General features: G+C 39.0%; 2 protein-coding genes across 4 annotated transcripts in view; one reads left to right on the top strand and one right to left on the bottom strand.

Annotated features, from left to right (window-relative positions):
* Positions 1–23,450, top strand: part of MCU (mitochondrial calcium uniporter) — a 54,303-nt gene that overhangs the window by 19,170 nt on the left and 11,683 nt on the right. The window lies entirely within an intron of this gene.
* jv (javelin) lies at positions 62–22,113 on the bottom strand. Its single transcript, XM_068286006.1, is given in 8 exon segments — positions 62–1,217; positions 1,281–1,539; positions 1,619–2,683; positions 2,685–3,513; positions 3,515–5,284; positions 6,430–6,742; positions 6,805–7,259; positions 21,970–22,113. Coding segments are annotated over 8 exon segments (5,787 nt in total). The 5' UTR covers positions 22,047–22,113; the 3' UTR covers positions 62–198.

The following is a 23,450-nucleotide window of genomic DNA, read 5'->3' as shown; positions in this document are numbered from 1 at the left end:
GTATTTATTTTACGATCATAGAATATTTAATTTACAATTTATTAATGATTAAATGTTGCACACTTTGGATAATTGTTTTTCAATTCATCTTGGTTTTTTTGGCTTGAAGTAATAGTACTAAGATTAACTTAAAATACCCAAAACCCGAGAGAAAATATATCGTTGATTTGTGATGTGAGTGGATGCATTTTATTACACCTACATTCTGTCGTCCAGGCTATCGTAGGGTTCATTATCAAATGTAAGTTTCTCCTGTACTTGGGCCTGTTGCTGTTGCTGTTCCTGCTTATCCTCCAGCTGCTGATCCTTGCTAGGATCATAAACCTCAAACTCTTCAAACTCAATGTCATCGAATTTGCGTCTCTCATATATGGTCTTATCGTTGGCCACGTAATGACGCACCACCACAGTTTTGTCCACAAGCGAAGCGGTGGAAGTTGAGGCAGCGCTGCTGCTGGCATTACTCAAACGTCTTTCAGGAATAGGAGCAGGAGCTGGAGTGCGAATGGGAATGACCTGCTGCTGTTTCTGGTGATGATGAATCTCTACGGGAACAATGATTTGTGGTCTGCTAGCCTTTGTTATGTCTTTTTCACTGCAGCTGATATATTGGTTTCCGATTTTCTGACAATCCTGGTTGTCGTGGCTCGTGAAGTGGCGACTTCCCTGAGCTCCTTGCACACTCTGCGCAGATAGTCCTGTTGGTTGCTGTTGCTTCACCAAAGTGTAGGCCAAGTCCACATTTTTATTGCGACAAACTTTGGCATTGCTGGAAGGCTGCTGCTGCTGCTTATCAAGATGAATGTTCATGGCCTGGCTTTGATATGTGACTGATGATGATGATGATGATGATGATAGAATCTCATCGGCCTTGGGCGTATTCTCCTTATCATGTTCGCTAAATGCCTCTGGCAATTGCATTCCCTTTGTCACTGCCGTTTCCGTGGTCGGCTTCTCCTCTTTAAACACATTGATGTGATTATTTACTGTCACTTGACGACGATTTGCTGCTATGGGTAAAACTGTCTCGTGGTTCGTTGTACTGTGACTGTTAATGGTCAAATCGTTAAACGTTGTTGGTTGAGTGCCTCCCTCAAAATGATGAACCATTTTACGAACAACTTCGGTTTCCAAGTTTCCAGTTAAAGCATCGTCGGTGCCAGCCAGTTCCAGCCGACTGCTGCAGCTATTCGATTTTACTAATTTAAATTTTATGCCTGAAAAGAGTGAATCCCCGTTTTAATCCTAGATAACTTAAACTGGAAGTTGTAAAAACCAACCTTGATATGTATCCTCATCGACTCCTGCTTCATGCTTTGTTTGCAGTTGATGCTGGCATCTTTCAATTGGTAGGCACACATTGCAGGCCTCAATCTGCCGTATTCTCGAGCGGGTTCCATTCTGTATCTGACTTAAATGCGATGACTTTTGTGATTGGTGCTGCTGTTGCTGATGTTGCGGTTGAGTCCCCTTCTCCAATACACGTCCTCCATAATAAGTGACGGTTGAACCGCATTCCCTTATCTTAGCAAGCACGTCCTGGGAGAGAGAAAGAGAAGATTAGTGAAGGGCAGATTTAGGCAGCATTAGTGCCACAGCCAAGTGTGAGGCTACTTACATTGCTGACATAATAGTTCTCGCACATATCCTCTTCCTCCTCCTGCTCGTCCAAATCCTCTGTCACGTTTTTGTCGTCCGCCTCGTCATCATCATCCTCATGCTCAGCGTGGCTAAGTTTATTCTCATAAATTTGACGATACAGCGAGTCACTTGCTCCACCGCCCCCTCCACCCATGCACCAGGTTCTTCTGACCTTGGCGTTGGCATTGGCGGCATTACTATTATGACGTCTTATCACATCTTGGACATGGACGCCCCTGCAGGCTTGCACAGGCGTGTCCTCCTGGTGTTGATGATGCGGATGATGATGATGTTGAAGATACTCTCCGCAGGGCGAGCTAAGATCTCCGCTAGAAATGCCGCTCGATAAGCTCGCATTATCCCAATGCTTGGACATGCCCTTATGCTGGTCTCTTTCCTCTTGTAACAACAAGTCCATGCCCTTGGGTTGTTCCACTGCTTCACCGAAGCTGGTGTCTATGGTTAAGTAACGATAACCACGCACCACGCCTCCTGCTTTTCGGGTCTCTCGGGGACTTAATTGATAGGCCGAACCACCGAATTTTTTCTGGGATTGAATTAATAAACCTCGACCAGGAGTGGGTATAATATTTTGCTCAAAGAACCGACGCACATTGCGCACCGTATCGGGATCAGGGAGCTCGTCTTCATAGAGTTCACGGTTAACTCTTACAGGCTGATAGAAAAAATGTCGTTTGGCTGCACCCGAATTACCAGACCGGGATTTACGGATCGGCTTAGTACCTGATGCATGGATCTCTTTTGGTGGTTTTGGTGGTGCAGTGGCAGTGGATTGTCCATGGCCATGGGAAGAGACTGTTAGCGGTCTTTCTATTTTGGTTCGCACTGGCTCCACAATTACCACATTATTGTTACTCAATAACTCCTGGAAACTATAATCCTGCAGATATTGGATCAAACCGTCGAATTGAGCTTCCTTTTTGTTGCGCGAACTTAAAATATTGCTGCGTATCAATTGTTGCGACTTAAGAACCTTATATCTAATGTGATCGAATTTCTCTTCCTCGGTATCGTCATTTTGATTCTGAACTCCTCCCCCCAGCACTTACAATAGTGGCTTTCTGTGAGCCCTCGCCAAGCTCAACAATCTCAATAGATGGGGGCATTAACATGCTGCAGTACTCTGTAGAATTAATAGATGGTTTTGTGGGGTTAATCAATTGGGGTGTTGTCTCACCCCCCAACTGAAAACTTAAGCCTGCGGAAGGGGATTCTTTTTCCGTTTTCTTAGCTACCCCTTCATCAGATCCGGCCAATTTGTTCCAATAACAACGTACTGCATCGACTTTTTGCAAATATTCACTGGCCATCTCACCATTGTCATTGCTCACATTACTTGCCATGCTGCGACGTCTGAGGGTAGCTTCGCCTCCACCCCGACCATCAACCACATGCAAAATCTGTGGGCGAGACATCATGCGAAATGAATCGACCAATTTGACGGGTCTAGCCTTATAGATGGCCGTTCGGCCAGTACTTAAAATACGTCTTTCGGTAGGTTTTTGTTGTTTGCCACTAAAAGAGCCGGCACCTCCACTCCCACTACCACTCGAGCTTACTGAACGACGGAGTGGCGAACGTTGCCCACATTTTGGGCTAATAATGTGTTTTGTGGGCTCCGACAACTTGTCCTGAATGGCTTCCGTTTGTATATTATTCTGACTGTCTTTAAATTTAGATACGAATTCGCATTGAAATTGCGGTTGTACTCCTCGGATTTCTTGGGCTCGACGTTCAATTAGTTTACTAAAGTTGGCCACTTCAATGACGGGCGCCTCTTTGGGTAGCTCGGGTTGGCAAATCGATAACTCTACCTCCTCTTGCTCCTCCTCCTGCTCTTCGGCTTCTTCTTTCGTCAAGGGGGGGTGGCGGTGGTGGTAGGGGTTCGTCTTCTATTTCCACTTCATTAGATTTCACCTGCTGGTTGTTGCTTGTCTTTGGTACTTCCGTTTGCTCTATGGGTGGGGGTTTGGATTCCGCTGCCTTTTCGGATTCCTTTTCTTGTTCCCGTTCCCTTTCACGCTCTTGCTCACGTTTTCGTTCTTTTTGTCTAGCCTTTTGATGGGCGCGACCAAAGCGTCTAATCGAATCGTAAGTTTCTGCTCGGGTCACCACCTGCTGCTGATGATGACTCTGACTCGGTTTCGTTTCCTGCTGCTTGCGTTGCTGTAGCTTCTGTTGATTGTAGGAGGATCGCAGCTCCTTGTCAATACTTTCGCAGACCTTCAGACTAACTCCGATATTGACATCTGGTAGACTGTGATATTGGTTCTCTTGCAGATTGGAATTTGATTTGGTCGTCAAATGTAAGTCTGTAACCTGTCGCTTTAATTCCAATTCCTGGGCAGGAAAACTATTGGCCGGTTTGAATTTCCTTTTCTCCACCACACTTAAGATATTCGGCTTACTGGCAACACCAGAGTTCACGCCGAGATTAGATTCAACTTTTAGAACTTGCGTAAAGATCTGAGAAGCTTCAACTGTAGTTGTGGTGCTACTGAGAAGCGTTTGCTCCTGTTCCTCCTCTGATTCCTTTTTATATTGCTTGGCTTTTGTTGGCTCATAGACGGAATCATCTATTGATATATGCAAGAGGCTTCGCGACTCCAAATCACCAGTGGTTTCTAGGCAGCTGGTGAAAGATTCGCAGCAACTTTCACCGATAAGTGTGCACTCGGAGCTGTCTTCAGAGGATAGATAAACTGAATCGTATGCTATTATTTTGTCCAAATGTGACTCGTTATCGGCGACGGAGACTCTCAACTGACTCTCCTCGTCTCCAGTGGGTGTGCCAAGACTGTCTCCCCCTTCTCTACCCTCTTGCTGCTGCTGTTCTTGCTGTTCTTCTTCGCTAGTGTCAAAACGTGTCCTTGTTGTTGTCGTTGTTGTAGTTAAGCTTATCAATTCGTAACTCTTTTCAATATCAAATTCAAGATCCTGATGTGAATTTCCTTCCTGCTTGAATATCTCCTCGATGTGTGTTAGATCGTATTCCTGTTCCGATAAAGAGGGGCTCTCATCGGTTTGTTCATCTGCCGAGTTGCTGGTGGTCGTCGTCTCTGGGAATAGACTACTCTGGCTTTGGCTGTGCTCTGGGCAAGATTCCAAGCCCCCCGTATCGATGTGTCGAATGCAATGATATGACTGATGGTGATTTCGTTGTTGTTGCTGCTGTTGTCGCCGCGACTGATACAATCTGGGACGAACTTCCTTCAAAAGCGTTGATACCTCCTCCAAAGAGGATGGCAGCTGCTGATCTCCCAAATGCTGATGCTGACTTAGATTCTGATGGAGCGAGTTCTTAAAATAATCAGAATTAAGACTTTCCAAGTCGCTTTTGTCGTTATGCCAGGGATGCTGCAGATGTTGCTGCTCCAGATGATGATGATGATGTTGCAGTTGTAATTTTTGTTCACTCAAACCCAAGCCCAAACCCAATGCCAAGGCATCCAAGCGTTTTAGATTATCATAATAGATATCAAAATCACGCGGTTGACGTTGCTGCTGCTGCTGCTTTTGAATCGCATCTGCTGCTGCTGTTGCTGCCACTGGCAGTGTTGTCTGCTCCACTGGTTGCTCCTCAGTTGTCGAGGTTGTCGTCTGTTGATGTTTGTTATTTAAGCTGTAGGATAGAAGAGAAGAGACAGATGGGGATAGAGAACATAGAAATGTTGGTAATGGTGCTATTGTTTGCATTTGTTGCCGTCATTGTTGTTGCATATCAAAAATGAATTATAGCTCAAAAGTCAATTTGTTGGCCTTGTTTGGCTTTTGATTTTAATTGAGTTACCTCGAGATTGAAGAACAAATACACACGCAACTGATGTTGTTTTGAGCTGTCATGTGATGTGATCAATCCATCGGAACAGTAAAAAATATAAATTCAAAGAGTTCTTTTATTTGCTTGTCAAGAACAAAAAGTTGTGCATTTAAACTTAAACTCAAACCTCAAAATGTTTCCAGACTCGGCTCTTCAGAGTCTCTTATCTGTCTGTTCGTTTCCCCCTCCACACTCTCTTAACCCATTGTTCTACTCAATGATGGGATGAAAGTATTAGCCGTTCAAATGCTGCTGCCTGTCATTGTCAACATATAAGCAGGATAATGTCTGTGATTCTCTCCAAGCTAAAAGCTTTTCCATCTATCTTTCACTTTGTCCCTGCAGACCATAAATCACACACAACAAAAATGAGCAGAACCCAAAACAATAAATGTGTGTTGCACAGTTTTTAAATTTGCTAAAAAACAGTATGTAACATTTTGTAATGCGAATTGTAAGCTCCTTACCTTAAACATTTTAACAATAACCTTGACCATTGCCAGAAACAACTTTGCCACAATTGCCGGCAAAAATGGCAAAGCGAAAGAATGCCAAATGCAAAAAAATAGAAAGAAAAAAAATGTCGACTGCAAATTGCTACCACAGGGCTATAGGGAGACCTGTTGAGTTTACTTAGACCGTCACATAGAAACTAACTACAAAAGCAAGTCGGAAAGCCAACAAAAGCCAACTCGTCTATGGGGCGTATACGTATTGTTAAGCACTAAAATCAACATATTACGACTACCTACCTCACAACATTCACGCATGGTTAAAAGAAGGGAGAGGGGGTCTAAGTCCAAAAAACAACTAGAAATAATTACAAACAATAGAGAGCTTTCAAGCTCGAGAATTGAATTGCCCTTTTGGCGCTGTCAATCTTTAGTTGTCGTCGTACCAAGTGGAAGTCTTCAGTGTGGTTTGAGTCTCTCTTATCACTTACTTACCGTGGCGATTCACGGAAAAAACCTCGATTAACTAGCCGAGCACGCGGTATTAACTGTGAGCGACGTCTTCGACTGCTGTTGCTCTTATTGTTATTGATGTTGCTGTTTGCCGAACCAATTTGCAGATCGCTAAATGTCTCCTCACGTATCACAGCCAAGCTGCGCGATCGCCTCAAACTGCACGATTCTCCACTGCCCAAGATATCAAGAAGAGTCGCTGTAGCTGTAGCTGTAGCTTTACTGGTAGTCTGAACAATGGCCTCCCCAGCAGTTTCAGTGGGCTCCGCTAGTGCTGGATCATAGTTGTCATTAACTGAAAATCAATTTCAATTTAATTAGTATTCTTCAAGCTTCAGTGGTTCTGTTTGAACTTACCCGCTGCAACTTGATCATGCGAACCTGCTTCCGCATCAAAACGCCAATAGAACTCGGCTATATCTAAGGCGGAATTCTCCTCACACTGCTGTTGCTGCTCCTCCAATTGAGTGTAGTCCAAAGAGCGTGCGTTTCTTAGCTGACCTCCGCCCACATGGCATTGGGTCCAATGTGGCTGAGAGTGGGCATGAATATGATGATGTTGATGATAAGTTTGTTGATGCTGGTGCAATCGCTGATGATGATGGTGATTTAAACCATTGCCAGCTGCTGCCGGACAGCTGGTGGCTAAATCAAGATGGTTAACCGATTTATGCGAATGACGCCAGCCGGCGTTTGCGGCACGCAACTGTTTTTGGGGACAGCCCAAATCGTGCTGGTGATGGATAGTGGTGTCCTCTAAGCGGACACGATCCACATAATTATGTTGATAACTGTATATCGCTTTATCACTACTGAAAAACGGAAAGGGGGTTGAAAAAAATAACGGGTAAGAAGAATTTTCTTTACTAATTTTTTTTTGGATTTCGGTTCCTATTCAATTATACAAAAGATTTTATGATTTTATTTCCCGTCAAGTGCCTGAGATTCAGTCAGTCAAGCATGTTAAGTTGTAAGCCCTCATAACACTTAGATGCATCCATTAAAGGAAAAATATAAAGGTGAAATTATTTTGTTTTGACTGAATTTGCGGAAACTCACACACAATACAGACCCTGGAGTACACACTGGGTGTTTTCTTACTTCACTTTTAACGAGTCTGTGAAACTTTTACTCATCAAAGCATTTAAGCCAAAAGCAATTTCTTATTGCCCTGCAACCTTTTGGCATTGGCCATTGACAGCACCAGCAAAAGCACGGGTAACAAATGAAGCGTGTGATTCGCCTCAATTTTTCATACCCGAGTGGTAGTGGAAAAACTATTGAGGTTGAAGTATTTGGACAACTGCAATTTGTAAATGGAAAAAACCAACAACCTCTGAAGTTAACAAAAATAAAAAAGTTGCAAAATCTTCCTCTTCCAAACTCTTCCTTTTGGTTTATTTATTTATGTTAAACAAAATTTAAGTCCATTAAAATATAATTGTGGCAAATTTAGACAAATTTATTTTGATCATAAGTCTGCAAGGAAGCATTTTCCACTGGCTTTGTCTTTAAACCTATTTCGAACCACATCTCTACACCAAGTGAAAAAGTTTGCAAATGGGCTTGAAAAATGTTCATATTACTCATTTACACTTCAGATACGCAACAGATACATATATGTATTCCTTTCCTGTGTATTAAATGTACAAACTGACATATACACATAAAGTATTAGTATTCGATTGATCAATTTAATTGATAAATTCCGTGATACTTGTGTATATAGGTTAAAAACACGTCGTTATGGAGGATGCAAGCTTAATTTTTCTGTCTATTTTTTTTATTTTGTGGAAAATCTCTACAAATATTTCTTTAACTGGATAAGAGACTATCTCGCTCGTATCATTTTACATCTGCAGTCGCACACTCAAACACACACAACTTAAAAGTGCTTCCGTCCATTTAGTACCGACTAATCTCCATATAATTTGCTTTTTATTCTCTTTGGCCACAATAAAAATACCTTTTCTAATACAAACAAAGCATATATGTATGTATGAATGTACATAGTTTCAACTTCATTTTCATTCACACTTTTTCCCTATTTAAATCTCTCTCTCATTCTATTTCGATCCTTCTCTTTGTGGTGATGTTTATGCAGCACTTCCACTGTCCCCTGCATATATGATGGCGATAGCAAAGCCAAACGAGGTGCATAAGTGAAATGGTGAAATATAAGGGAAGGTCGTGGAAGTAGAGAATGTGGGAGCAACCCACTCGCCTACCTTAACACATTTTACCAGTTGGTTGCATTTTAGAAAGCAGCAGCAGCCATTACAATTGCAAATGTTGCCAACTAATGCTTAACTACATGGAGAGGATGCCATGAAAAATCCTGGCGCGCCATCGAGGCGACTGCAGTCAGACGAGTCTCCTTTTCCCTCCTTCTATGCCGATTCCTGTCTAATAATACCCTTGCCACTAAAAGGGCAATATGTGCAACGCATAAAAGGAATCTCTCCGACTATATCAATAAAATATATACATATATTCTTGATCGGCTGGCCGAGTCAAGTTGACTCCTTCGAGACGGTTAAAGATACAGGGCTAAAGTTTTAAGTGTGGGCAGGTAGATTGGATTCGGATCGAACAACTATATAATTTATATTCCATCGTAAAGGCAATGGCACTTGCAGTGTCTTTTAATTAACTTAGGCAATTAAAATTGTTCTTCTTAATCAGATAACACTATAATATTGCTATATAGATTTAGTTTTTAGAGTATAGAAACTTCGACATGACCGGCCCTTTGGTTGTGTGCTTGTTTTAGCATAGTTCAGCTTAGTTAGAGAATATTCCGACGTTGCCTAACTTGGCTCTTTGTGTTCTATTTATGGAGCGAACTGCTTAACATTGGTCTAACCTGACCTGGCCTGGACTGGCCTCATTTGCCTGGGCTTTGGTTATATGAATACATTTCTATATAAACACAGAATGCTGTTTATTAATTTTTTTTTTTTGTTGGAATTTACACATATCAATAAGCGTTTCAGCACGATAAATTTAAAAGTAACGCATTTTATATGTTGCGTTATGTAATCCAATTAAAAAAGTTAATTAAGCGGCAGTCGCCGGCCTCTTAATATTTGTGTGATTATCTAGCTGATTACACTGGGCGACAAAAAATTAAAAAAATATTTGTTTTTTTTCAACATTGCCGTTTTGGATAGGATGAATTTAATCCAATACATGAAGAGTTCACAATCGGCATTAAAAAAATATTGAAACAGGCTATAAAATTAAAATCGAGCTAATTTGTTGATTCGGTGCGGTTGGATTTGTGGTGTAGTAATCTGCCTCTAGATCCCTTCCCTTCCAACTGTACAATAGTCCTAGCTAGCAAATTAAAAAAGGTAATAGGCAGGGCCGTCAGTAGGTCACATAAATCGGCGTCCCTACGAAAAAATTTTACAAAATCTTAATTAATAAATAACTTTTAAAAACTATTTTGTGAAAAGTTGAGAAAGCTATGAAGATTTGAGTTCACTAGTACGTAAATCTTTCGATACGTTAACTAATGCACTTAAGTTTGGCACACTAAAATCTGTTACTTAAGTCCAGTAATGTACCAAAATTTGAATAAGATTGGACTGAAAATAGTCACGATGTATGTAATCCTTAAGAGCAGAGTTGGCCGTTGACGGCGCTAGAGTGTCCTTTAAAGAATTTCATTTACATTTCGTCAAATAAACAGTTGTTTCAATTGTCATATGGTTTACTGAAGTCGGCGAGAAGTCTTTCTAACTTTATTTTAATTGTTGTCGGCAACTTGTTAATTACCTTTAAAGCCAATTTTGATGGCATTTCTCCACTTGTCTGTTTCATTTAAAAACATTTCGCTCTCAGGTCATGTGCTTAGTTTTAATTGTTGTTGATTTTATTTTTACGACTAACAAACATCTGCATCGTCAAAATAATAAAACACAGCCCAAGGGCAGCTATAAAACGAAGAAAAACAAAAATAAAATTCAAAATAAATAAAAAACCAAATAGAGCGATTTGCGTGCAATTAATCAGCGAATTAAAACGCATCAGAATGTTGAAATGGAAAAGTTTAACAAACAATCAAAAAACAAAAAAAAAGAAATCCAAGACAATTGTATCAACTAATTTAATTAGACTCAAAATATATAGCAAAGCAAATTTTTTAAGATTTCATGCGAAAAGTGGAAAATGACTAATTCGCATGACCGCGCGAAATTAATTAACACAGAAAACTATTGAATGAAAAAACACAGCAACAACAAAAGCAACCGCGATGATTTACATGAAAAGTGAACAAACCAAGCATAAATTTAGCCAAAAAGAAAAAAAAAAAAAACCCCATTTGCCATTGGCGTTTTTTGTTTTTGTTCACACAATATTTTAAATGCATAAAAAAGAATTAATATCGGACAAAAATGAAATCCATACAAATGAGAGAAAAATAAAAAGAGTGAGAGACGGAGAGCGCCTCCCTTCGCTACCTCACCTTGTCGCTTGGAGAGCTACTGAATAAATTGGCAAATGCCAACGGCCAAAAACCTGTCGACATCATCCCAATTACCAGCATCGGCAGCAACAACAACAATTACCACGAGCGACTTTTAAATTGACATTTTAGGAAAATTTGGCAATATTGCGCGAGACGACGACGATGATGATGATGGCGCTAGCGGCAGAAGTTGGACAAAAAAGATGCTAACTCAATTTATTGCCCTTTGGCAAATGCTTCTGCAGTGGCCACCACTTTTATTGCATATCTACTATTGCGGTTATCCGTTTCCATTGCATTTCCATTTGCCAGTATCTGTAGATGGATATACAAACGTATACTTTGACAGTCCATTGAATGTGAATAGTGCAATAATATAAATCATGTTAAGAGCCTGCGGTTTGTCGCAAAGTATTCAATCAACTCCACACTTGAAAAAAAAAAAGACCATTGCACGAGTATAGTATATAATCTCCTGACTGCATGTCCTTGTGTAAATTGTGTAAATTGGCTTTTGTGAAGGTTTCCTTCTGTTATTAAAACTTATTTTTATTACCCAAAAAATTATATCAGTGAACGTCTTTGCCAAAATCTTAATGCATTAGCTCAAACTGTCACTCTGTTTTTTTCTATTTTGCTATTCCCACATACCCATTGCCAAGCCCAACCTAATGATAGTGCCCCATCCGAAATTGAAGGGGTGAAACGCATAAACACCGATAGACAGACGGGTATGGCTATATCGACTTAGTTTCCCATGCCGATCAAGTATATATACAACTTTATGGAATCGGTATGTACACTTCGGCTACTTCAATATACCATTTCAACCAATGGGTGCTTGGTATATGATAGGTTTTCTACTCTAGTTGCTCACTTTTTGTCTCTCTGATTCGAGTCTATCCATTGACTTTGGCTGAAGTGGCGCCTCTTTTTTTATGGTTATAGTTTTTGCACAGCTTGTTGATTTTTGTGGTTAATGAAAAATGATGAGTTTATTGTCCATGAAAATTACGGGCGTTTTTCTATACATTATCGTTGCCTTTTCGTGTCGTTTTGTGTTGTGTTGTTGGCGGCTTTGCGTCTCGCGGCTGACTAAAAACTAGCATTCAGCGCAAGCGCTGCTAGCTGAACCCACTGTTACCATGACTTCGCTGCCTCTGCTTCTGCCTCAGTTGACGTCGGTAGTTTGTTGGGAGCTGCTGTTGTCAATCTTGCCAATATTTTTGATCAGCAAGTTTCAAGCAGATCGGATGTACAGAACGCCTCCAAAAGACTATAATCTATAATCTGTAATAATCTATAATCTTTAGAGACTTAAAATTTTACCCCGTAAATACATTAGGTGATAAATTTGGATGCCTAAAAGTATTTCATATTTCAAATAGGTATATGCATACGTATTATACGATAATCTAAAACAGAATCCCCCATAGACCTCAGGTTACTAAAGTATTTGCTAGGGTATTTTGTTCCAAAAGCCCTTTACACACAATCCATATCATTATGTATTGATGGAATGAAAAATTTGTTAATTGTTTTATTTATTTATGTATGAACATGTTATAGCTTCAGAATATAAAAACAAAAACCTTCCAGTAAAAGTCATATTCATCTTGGATTTCAATCCGCCATTGAAACATTGCGCTATCTACGAATTAGTGTACGTTTGTCTGTGACAACTTTTGTGAATGAATAATGCACAGGCAACAATACCCTTTGGTATTGGTCGACAACAATGATGATGATGATAATGGGTCCCAGCAATGAACCCAAGTAAACTATGGGAAAGGCACGAGTGCTTCCACTTACTGACTTACTTATGTACGTCTGACTGTCACATTCCTCTGACACTCACTCACTCTTTTTATACCCTTGCGAGAAGAGGTATATTAATTTTGGACAAAAGTCTACAATGCATACAAAGAATATATACAGATATATATGATCAGCAAGAATTTCTCTGTAAGCGGGTAAACCCGTACCTAGGACAGGAATTACAAATATATACAAATTATAAATATATACAAATATAGTTTATAGTCTGCAAAGTTTATTGTTTGTATGCCATTTATTCGCGGAGTTTCAACATTTTAGATTTATTGGTTTTTTGTTTTGACGACTTCAGACAAGGAAAGTGTAGCCGAAAACATGCAAAGGTATACAAACTTCGATAAGACCACAGTTAGTCCGACTCTCTTGTGATTTTTTTTGTTTTTGTCTTTTTTGACCGCGTTAATTGAACTTTTGGTGGCATGTACACACATGTGTGAGTGTGCTTCTCTGATGGCAAGCCGTTTCATCATCATTTGCTGAAGTTACCTACTTGTTTAACTGTCATGCCGAGGCGAACAATAACAAAAGCGGCAACCAACGGAAATGCGTTGGGCACAGTTGCCGGAAGTCAGGCAGTTGTTGTACATCATATAAATGAAGCAAGTAAGTCGACTCGTCGACTCGGGTATACCATACACCAGGTGAAACAAATTTTTTTAAATTTCGAAAACCAAATGTACATATGTATGTCTATTAAATTGTTTTTACATGCTTCATACTATGTGCTATCTCGCTGACTCTACAAACACACGAGCACTCTAGCGCCGCCACTAGCCAACGGCCAATTCTGCCCTTGTGGACCGCTTAGTAAAATACTTTCATACGCATATTTTGCATGTTTCTAGTCCGATTTCAATAAAATTTGGTAGTTTTGTAGAAATAGATAAGAATAATTAGTCTGCCGAATTTGAATGCGATAGTCAAAAAACTACAGGAGGAAATCGGTTTTTTCTTAATTATGGAGGCGGAAGTGGGCGTGGCAAAATATGAAAATATATATACTCTGCGCGCATACTAAGCCAGTATACATACTAAATTTGGTGACTTTAGCTTTGTTAGTTTTTGAGAAAATCAGTTTTGTTTAATTTTCGGGGGCGGAAGTGGGCGTGGCAAAATTTTTAAATAACCAGTTTCTGCGCGTCTATTAAACTAGTCTGCATACAAAATTTGATGTCGGTAGCTGTCATAGTTTTTAAAAAAATCAGTTTTATGTAAATTCCGGGGGCGGAAGGGGGCGTGGCAAAAAGTTTAAACAATTAGTTTCTGCGCGCAAACTAAACGAGTATATAAACCAAATTTGATGTCTCTAGCTGTTATACTTTTTAAGAAAAACAGTTTTATGTGATTCCTGGGGGCGTAAGGGGGCGTGGCCGAAATTCCAATTAACTCTGAACATGTGCATACTACACGAGTATACATACCAAATTTGGTGGCTCTAGCTCTTATAGTCTCCGAGATCTGCGTGTTCATACGGACGGACGGACGGACGGACGGACGGACGGACGGACGGACGGACGGACGGACGGACGGACAGACGGACATGGCTAGATCGACTCGGCTATTCATCCTGATCAAGAATATATATACTTTATAGGGTCGGAGAAGCTTCCTTCTGCCTGTTACATACATTTTGGCGACTTTAATATACCATTTCACCCTATGGGTGTATGGTATAAAAACCAAAAGGCTGAGCTAACTTGCCGAAGATTTTATACCCTACTTATTGGTGTGAAAATAAAGAGTCAAAATTCTAAAAAGACCTACAAAACCGATATGACAAATAATTATACCATGCACCCATACGCGGAAATGGCTCATTGAAGTCACCAAAATGCATGTTGTGTACCTTATGTGATCGGAAATGCTTTCTATTATGTGTTGCAAACTTCAGACCAAAGTTAATGTACCCCTTTTGCAAGGTTATAAAACAAACAAAACAAAATTTTAGCTTGCAACATACAAAATTTTGTCACCAGAAGCAGAGTCTGAGTCAAAGGTGGAGTTGGAGTCGGAGCCCCAAGCCAGTGAAGCGCCAAAAAGCGAATTTACTAAAAGCCACATAAAGAAACTGCTCCCAATAGACGTAAATGTCGTCACTCTTTAACTTTAAATACCCTTGCAAAAGAGGTATATTCATTTCGGTCAGATGAGTGTAACGCATAAGAGGAAGCATCTCTGACCATTTCAAGTATATCTATTTCTGATCGGACGACTATAAACATGAATATTTCGTTATAATATTTTATATTGTGCAAAATTTTATTAGAATCTGATGTCTATAGGTACCACAGAAAGAATCAAACAAACTACCAAATCTGATCAAGATCCGATAACTATATTGTATGGTTTTCATAAACACATAAGACAAAGGGGGAGACTATATGGGTCGCAATACTTTAGCTTAAGTTTAATGACTATACTTAGGCAATAGGTTCTTTACTTTCACCTCTAAATTGGCGAAATCTTAAAAGGGTATACAAACTTCGAGTTTTTAAATGATCTGTAAGGTTTTTCCCAACAATGTCGACGACGCATGGAAATGGCATGTGTCCAGTGGTGGAGTCCCCATACTCCCTCTCTTTCCCGCTGTTGGACTCTCGCACTTTTTGTTTTAGTTTTCATTTTCAATGCTTGCATGAGTTTTGTCTTTGGCTTGCCATTTTGAAAAGGGCCCGAGTGGGCTTTTGTTTTTGCTCTCTCGGTCGCGCTCTCTGCTTACTCACCTATGACCAATTTCTGTTCTGTTCTTTTGACCATTTAATTTTTTTTTTTCTTCTTAGTGCTGCAGTACTAAATATATTCTTTTTGTTGTGCTGGTATTATATTTTTATGTATAAAATAAATATTCTTTTTTTTTCGCTTTTTATGCGACCGGCTTTTCGTTCCTCGATGTGGTGTATTTGGCTTCTGTGTAATGAAATAAGTCAACTGGAACCGCGCGAGATATATGTATATACATACATACATTGATATTTCACTTCCATGCAGAGTTCAGATTGTTGGTTCAAAAATGCCCTAGGTGAGAACCTGTTCCATATTTTCTTATCTCATAAACTTGTTAGTTTTCATTGGACTCACAAATGCTATGCTTGCTGTGTCGCTTACTCTTCCAAGCACAACTAGTTTTTAATGTCATTCCAAATATTAATAGATATTACAACATTAAATCAATAAGCCACGTTTTATTGCTATAATTTCAATCATATGGTGAGAAAAAAGGGCGTGCACAATTGTCGATTTTTTTAAAATTAAAGTCGAAAAAGCCATAGAAACAAAACTCATAGACATTACGTTTAAATATGAGAAATCCAATGAAAATACTTAGTGTCATTTTTTAAGCCCTAAAGCGGTTCGTTTTGCTCAAATTTGTGCGCTTGCAGATTTTTAATGCGTAAACTGAATGATAATGTAACAAATATTGAAGAGAAGGTATAAAAAAGTGTTTGTCTTTGGTATACCATAACTAATTTGCCGCATTATTGATTTTAACTGTTATGTCCCTTCTATTCTATTTCAAATGCAAAAGTATTCCAAATAATGGAGAAAAACTTGGACCAGAAGAAAATTATATTCAGAGTGAAGCATTAGCATTGAAGCATCTTGGCATTAAGGCATTAAATAAGCAAGAGAACTGCTTTGTCCGACATCTTTTCTGTACTTTCGGAAACAAAACCTTAGGAAGAAATTCTCAGTTTAAAAACTGAAAAGTCTACAAACTACGCATAAATTGTAGCCGACGTGGTCCAGAACATTGAAAAACTGGAATGTTTTGCCCCGTTTTTAGGGGGCTTTCATCAGGACATGGCCTGATACGGAAAGAAGACAGTAGGACAATAAAAAAAGAAAATATTTCATTCATAACCAACATAGAATAAGTAAGATTGAGTAAATAAATATTTTCATAGCATACTTCTAGGTGCTGATTTCTGATTAGAATATTTATTTGTTATATAAATAGAATATATACATATTTGGCTAGATAGGAGACATTTGCCATATTATAAAATTAGGATATTCTTGATCAGTATCAACATTTGAGTCGACCTGTGTGATAGTTAAACTTTCGCGATTTAATTTGCATCTCAATATTTATTATCAATATCTTTTGAAACACCACAATACAAATGTTTAAAATTTGTTCTTAAGAGTTGAAAATCATTATTTAACTTGGCTTGCATGTATATCGACATTCAAGGTGCCTTTAATGTAATGAGAAAACGAAGAATGAAGCGGTAAGGCTTTTTCCTAAATTAGACAAAAGTTGCAACATTTTTTTTATGCATAGACCGACCCCTTAACCTTTCCTTGCCGGTCCTGATGTACTCTCTGATGGGTTTAAATTTTAAATGTTAAGCAAATCATGCTGATGCAGACATCTTTCTCCGCAATCTGCTACATTCTCCCCCCTTTCTAGCTGTCTCTTCAAGCGTATAGGATTGTGCAGTCTTCCCCACAACTCATCCTAGTACTCTTATTTTTAACTCTCCCCTGGAGGCACGTTTTAGTCGAGCAAAAATGTAATAGAATGGCTGTTTTCCACGACTGCTGATGCATTTTTGACTCACTCGCTCAATTGTCCTTGCTTTGTTTTATTTTTTTCGTTTTTCTATTTCTTTAGCTGAGTGTATGTCTTTAAAGTTGCGCCAAAGTTGAGTAGTCCTATAAACCGACTTGAGCAGGTCAGCAACAACAAAAGCAAGGAACAAGACCGAGATGCAGGAAATAATAAATAAAACATTTGCATCATCTCATGTCTATTTTTTCTATTTTCTATTCTAGTCGTTTTTAGAGATTTCATTTTAGTTTTACCCACTTGTAGACAAAAGCAGTATACCAAACATTATTTGGGAAATGCCCTATTTTCAAAATTAAGTCAAGCCTAACGGTAAGGAAAAACTAGTTCAATTTCAGATATTGCTTCATATGGACAACAGAAATATTTGTATTTGGTCATTCTGCAGTTGTAAATGAAACTCCTCATTCCCTTGCAAGAAGAGTATACTAGTTCTGATCAGAAACGTTTATCACATGGAAAAGGTGTTTAAGACCATACACAGTATATATATACTTGATCAGCACGACAAGACGAGTTCATATAGCGTCCGTCCGTTGGTCTGTATTATAGCCAATTTCTCCTAGACAGTAAGCTTTACTATGGAATACTATTTACCTGATTTTGTAAGACGTTCTTTGGCCAATATTCGATTTTTGAGGAGCCTATACAAACTAAGGCCCTCTGGTTTCTACAGCAATTATTTCGACATAGTCTCCCGATCGGACAATACTGTATCTCTTCTTTTCAGAAGCTTTTACATTGGGGGAGTCACAAAAATGACGAACCGGAATATATGGATTCGGATTCTCATGGTAATCTGGAACAAAGATCTGACTAATTTTATAAAACCCTCGTCAAGGGTAAAATGAAATCGGATTGTAAATATGTCAAACCGTCAGTTAAGCAGAAATCAAAGTAAAGACAGATACAAGAAGCGGAAGATGGCAATGATATCGATTCGATTAAATTGCAATAAGTGCTTGTGGTCGCCATGAGCTTTGATTTACTTTGTAGTAAAGAAGATATGCTTTGAAATGAACATACATATGTAGGGAAATGACCAAATGTGTGTACGAATAAATTATCAAACGTCAATTTGTGCTATGCATAATTTTAATTAATACACAGCAATTGCAATTTGTGCGAAAGATAGAATATGCAGTTAGATATCGGGCAGAAGGTTGTCCTTCCCCTGACATTAAGAATATCAAAGCCTATTTATGTAATGTAGCGGAAGAGAGCGAAAAAGTGTGAGGGAGAAAGTTTGGGATGGTTTACCATGGAAGATGGGCGGGGCGCAGAAGAAGAACATTGAGAGATTTTCTCGTTACGCCAATTGCCTGTTTCACCTTCGGCTTGGTTCTCTGTTGGCATTTTACGTAGCCTACTTTCAGGCAACGGAAATTATCTCAAGTTGCGCTCTTACTTTATTTTTGTCCTTTTTTTTTATCATTTTCTGCTGCTGTCATTTGCACACATTCGTGCAGCAATTTGTAGCTCTTACAGCTTGTGCAATTTACTGGAAAATATAAGAATTGGGCACGATGACGAAGTAAGGGGCGGGCGATTTGTTAGTGGTGAGGCAAAATAGTTGTTTTCGCTTTTTGTTTCGCAAAACTATGAAAATTTCGTCCACTCATCATAAACCAAATGTACCCAAAATAGAAATTGGAACAAACTTTTCGAGTTTTTTTTAATTAGTGATATGTTTGAGTCTATTTTTCAAATGCCTCCTCTCTATGTCTCTCTGTAGTTGGGAATTTGTCGCTCTATTTTGGCTTCTGTCCATCTTCATATATTTTATCATTTCTATGCCAGGAAATTCAATTTTGGCTCTCTTAAGTGCTCTTGGGTTGTTCAAACTCTTTAAATTTACAGCGTTTTTGGGGTTTTTCTTTTCTCCAATTTTGCGATTCAATAAATTTAGGTTAGTTTGCCTTCTAGCACAACAATTTGGCTAACGATTTGTTTTTTGTTTTCTTGTCTTCTTCTATTTGCAGGTGAGTTTACATTGTCGGTGAAAGGGAAATGCCTAACACGTAGTGCTGACAGCTACAAACACACAGACACACCGCCACACACCCAGATGCATATTAAGACATTTTGGTGGCAATTTCAATAAAAAATTCAAAGCGCCCTGAAAACGCGACAAAATGTTCCATGTATTATACATATAGATGTATGCATAAGTCGATTTGTTAATGTTCCCGACTTGTCAGTTGACAAAAAGTTCCTCGGTCTCATTCCCCTCGTCCTGTCTTTGTGGAGCTGTCCTGTGCTCACATCTTTACCCATCTCACACAAACACTCATACTCACACTCACACACGCACATTTTGTCAGCGAGTCGTTAACGTTTCCCTGTCAATACAATAAATTTTACTGTTCTCACACAAAACCCGCCCACTTTATATGCAAATGAAGTCAACATCAATGCCTGAACGCCTCTGTGCATATGCAACGAAGGCGCGATACAACAACATCAACAAAAATCCAACATTCCTGCTGTCCATCATGCATTGGGGAAAGGAACAATTCAATTTTTGGCTGGCACCTGGCCCACTCTGTCAGTCAGGTAGCTCTTGCTAAAAAAGAAAAAAGAAATTGCTACAATTTCCTTTTGCCTTCAGGTCTGGGGAGACACAGCGAGGGCGGTTTAAACATTTGCAAAAGGTATTATAAAATAAGTCAGATCTCATAAGGTATTTGTATAAGTACAGGAAGGCAAAAAGCCACGTTCATCTGGACAAATCAACTTCACTCTATCAATTTAAACACAACTAAAATAAAACCTGGTACTTAAGCTATCTCAAAATATACAATGGCTCGCACTACATGGTGCATGAGCTTTTAAGTTATCCTCTTTCAATTTTTTCTTTTAAAGTTTAAATTAAATCTTACAAAGAACTTTAATTGTGATTCGAAAGTGAACTCTATGGGTCCAATGGACGATTTATCTATCTACTTTGAAACTTAATATATGATACATATGTGTATATGAACAAAATAATTAGTACAAATACATAATTTAAACTATTTTGGCGACGCCAATCGTTACCAACCTTCTAGCCTTGATTAAATGTAGCGTAGCAGTGCGCCAAATTAGTTAGAGTCTACAAATAACACATATAAATTACATGTAAAAATTTACCAACAAAAAAATGAAGTATGAAGGAAGAAATTTCTTGCTTACTAAACGAATATACATAGCAAATTTAATAGCCCTAACTCTTTTATAGCCTCTCAGATCAAGGTTTCATATGGAAAGGGACATAGCTAGATCGAGTCATCTATTGATGCTGCTAACGAATGGTATAGAAACGAATTATATGATTCCATTTCACATACCCTGGCCTTTAATATATATGAGTATTATATACATATAATACATTCATTTGCCGATGGAGAGTGGGGAGAAGGGGAATCTCTATTTGCGGGCAGTCCCGGGTAAATCAGCGTTTATAGGGAGCATTGCTTACTTTAATATGGACTCTTCCCCCCAAAATGTACAGGGTATGATTATGAAATTTGCTGGAAGCCTATATACATAGATGGAAATAGGCAAGTGAGGAGGCTTAGGCACTTTGCCAATTAAAACCAAAAAAAAAAAAAAAAAAAAAGAAGAAAGCCAGACATAGGAAGCAGCCCAGCAGCAGTAGCAGCTTGAAAAATTGGGAGCCAGGGCCAACAAACGGCGAAAAATGGCAATTAAAATGGCTAACTGTAAGGGTTGGCCTGTTGGGTCCTGCCTCTGAAATAAGACGCGAATAAATGCTAGCACAGATGACTACAAGAAGAGCATACATAAGGACACAGCGTGTGTGTATGTATGTACATACATATATTTATAGTTTGGGTGTGGCATTATCTGGCTACTGCCAGCACGAGGGGGCAACACGAGACAGAAGACCAGGACCAAGCGATAATCAACATAGAAATTTGTGAAATTATAAAAAATCGATTTCAAACACACAAAAGTCAAAAAGTTGGCAGTCTCTGGGAGTACGGATTGTGTGGGCCTCTCCAAAAAAAAAAAAAAAAAGATAACTTATCGGATTTAATTACGCAAAAGAACACAAAAACGTAAGAGGCAACCAGAAGACAAGATAAAGTCTGAAATGGGCAAAGAGAATTTAAGAAGAACTTTTCCTTGTGCCTTTGTGTGGTGAATGTCGAGTTGATTTCGGCTCGAACTTTATCTGTTCGACAACATTTTTTATTTGTCCTCTGGCTTTTGTTTTACACGAAGTAATATTTTCCCATATTGGGGCACGAGAATCCGAGATACTGGAAAGCAGAAAGAAGGAAACGTTTTCTGTTTTTTTTTTTAAAGTCATTTTTGGTTTGTTCATTTAGTTCGTTGAACCCTTTTTAAAGGTTTTAAGCTCGATGTTTTTAGTTCATTTGGTCGCAGGCTTTATGACACTTTGCCAAAATCATCACTTAACCAAGTGTGTGTGTGTGTATGCCCCCCTAAGGCTTCTATTTGTCAAACGTGTCATAAAGTGTCACCCGCCCATAACTAAGCCAACATAAATATTGATGTCCAATTTGGATCAGAGCCTGGTTAAAGCGCTTTGGGATAAAACATGTAACTTCAATGTAATTTTATTAGCTGCAGTCTCTCAAGACTTATTCACTGAGGCATGACTTACCGCTTGTCCCGCTGTTGTTGCCTCGGACTCGACGATGTTGACGTTGTTTGTGACGTTCGAAAATATCCGTTGCCCATTGTGCCGCCATAGCAGAGGCTGTGACTTTGTCCGGAGCCTATTTTGACGTGCAAAATGTGTCCCACAAAAAAGTCAGCTAAAAGCTAGCCTTAGTGTTGTGTTTTAATAGCTTCTGCTCGTCCTGCCAATAAATGTGTTAAATTACATAGTTGATATTTAGTTAAATGAAATGTATAAAACAAGGTTAAAGATAAAATATGCTTAGAAAGTTTATGACTTCAAGAAAGCTTTATGTTGTCATCGCATTCGTGAGTAGAGTCCTTAAAGAAAGATTCCCTGTCACTTCTCCAATAACTTTTACAACCTCTATCTGTTCAATTTGGTAATAACCGAAAAAGAAACCAAACTGTTTCTATTTTTCTCCTCTTCTAATACCATGCACTCGCAGGGTGAAGTAGTATCTAAAAGACGCCGAAATGCATGATCAGCATCAATCTAGCCATGTTAAGACGGACGCATCATGGGTTCGTCCCGAGTGTTCGTATGCTTGTAAGAGTGAACGAAATGGCATATGCTTTGGAATGCAGCATCAGAATTTTAGATACGGACCTAAATTTAAAACAGTTCTTTCCCTTGGTGCATGGTATGGCGAAGTCTGCGAATCGACTTACTGCATTTTTTATTGTCCCAAAAAGAAAGAGCTCAAGGTAACTAAAACACGACGAGAATACACTCAACGCCACATAAAGGATGTGTGTGTGTGTGTGTGGGTTTTTAGGAGAAGGAAAAGAGCTAACGCAACTAAAATATTAAAAGGCTAAGCACAAAGGAAAACACAATGCGGTGAATTTGCAGTTTGCAAGGTTGTGAATTGCACCCGCAGTTCTAGTCTCCCGCGCCCTAGTTCTTCTTTCGTTTTGTTTCTGGCAAGACCTTCAAATTTTAAAAAAGGCTCTCAAAAATAGTTGCATTTCAGCGAGGGATAGCCTTATTTAAATGACTGAAGAGGGCACCTGAATCTGTGGTTCGTGGTCATAATTATGCCGTGGAGCCGTAGGGTGAAAAGGTCTACCAAAATATAGAAAAGAAAGTTTCAGTTCAAGTTTGTTTCATATTTTTGAAACAGAGCAGGAATCTTATGCGTTTTCAATCAATTTGATATATAAAATGAAAAATCACTGTTCCATTGTTGTGCCTTTGATCATCTATCCGTATTTATGCATTTATAATTCCAAACAAACAACATTTTTTCGTTATGGATAAGTTGTAAAAGCAAAATCCAGATTTCTGTTTCTGTTTTGCTGTGCCACATAAAAGTCTGTGGAATTTATTGTCAGCAATATCATAAATATAATGGGATGGAGGGAAGGATATAATGTTATGCCGAAATACATTTACGGCTGGCTTCGGGCAGCCGGAACCGGGACTTGTGCCTGCTGCTGCAATTTCATAAATTCTTTATG

Source organism: Drosophila tropicalis, unplaced genomic scaffold, assembly GCF_018151085.1.
Source record: "Drosophila tropicalis isolate 14030-0801.00 unplaced genomic scaffold, ASM1815108v1 contig_443, whole genome shotgun sequence".
Taxonomy (NCBI): Eukaryota; Metazoa; Arthropoda; class Insecta; order Diptera; family Drosophilidae; genus Drosophila; species Drosophila tropicalis.
The sequence above is the reverse complement of the archived record's forward strand: the minus strand, read 5'-3'. Positions and strand labels throughout refer to the sequence as shown.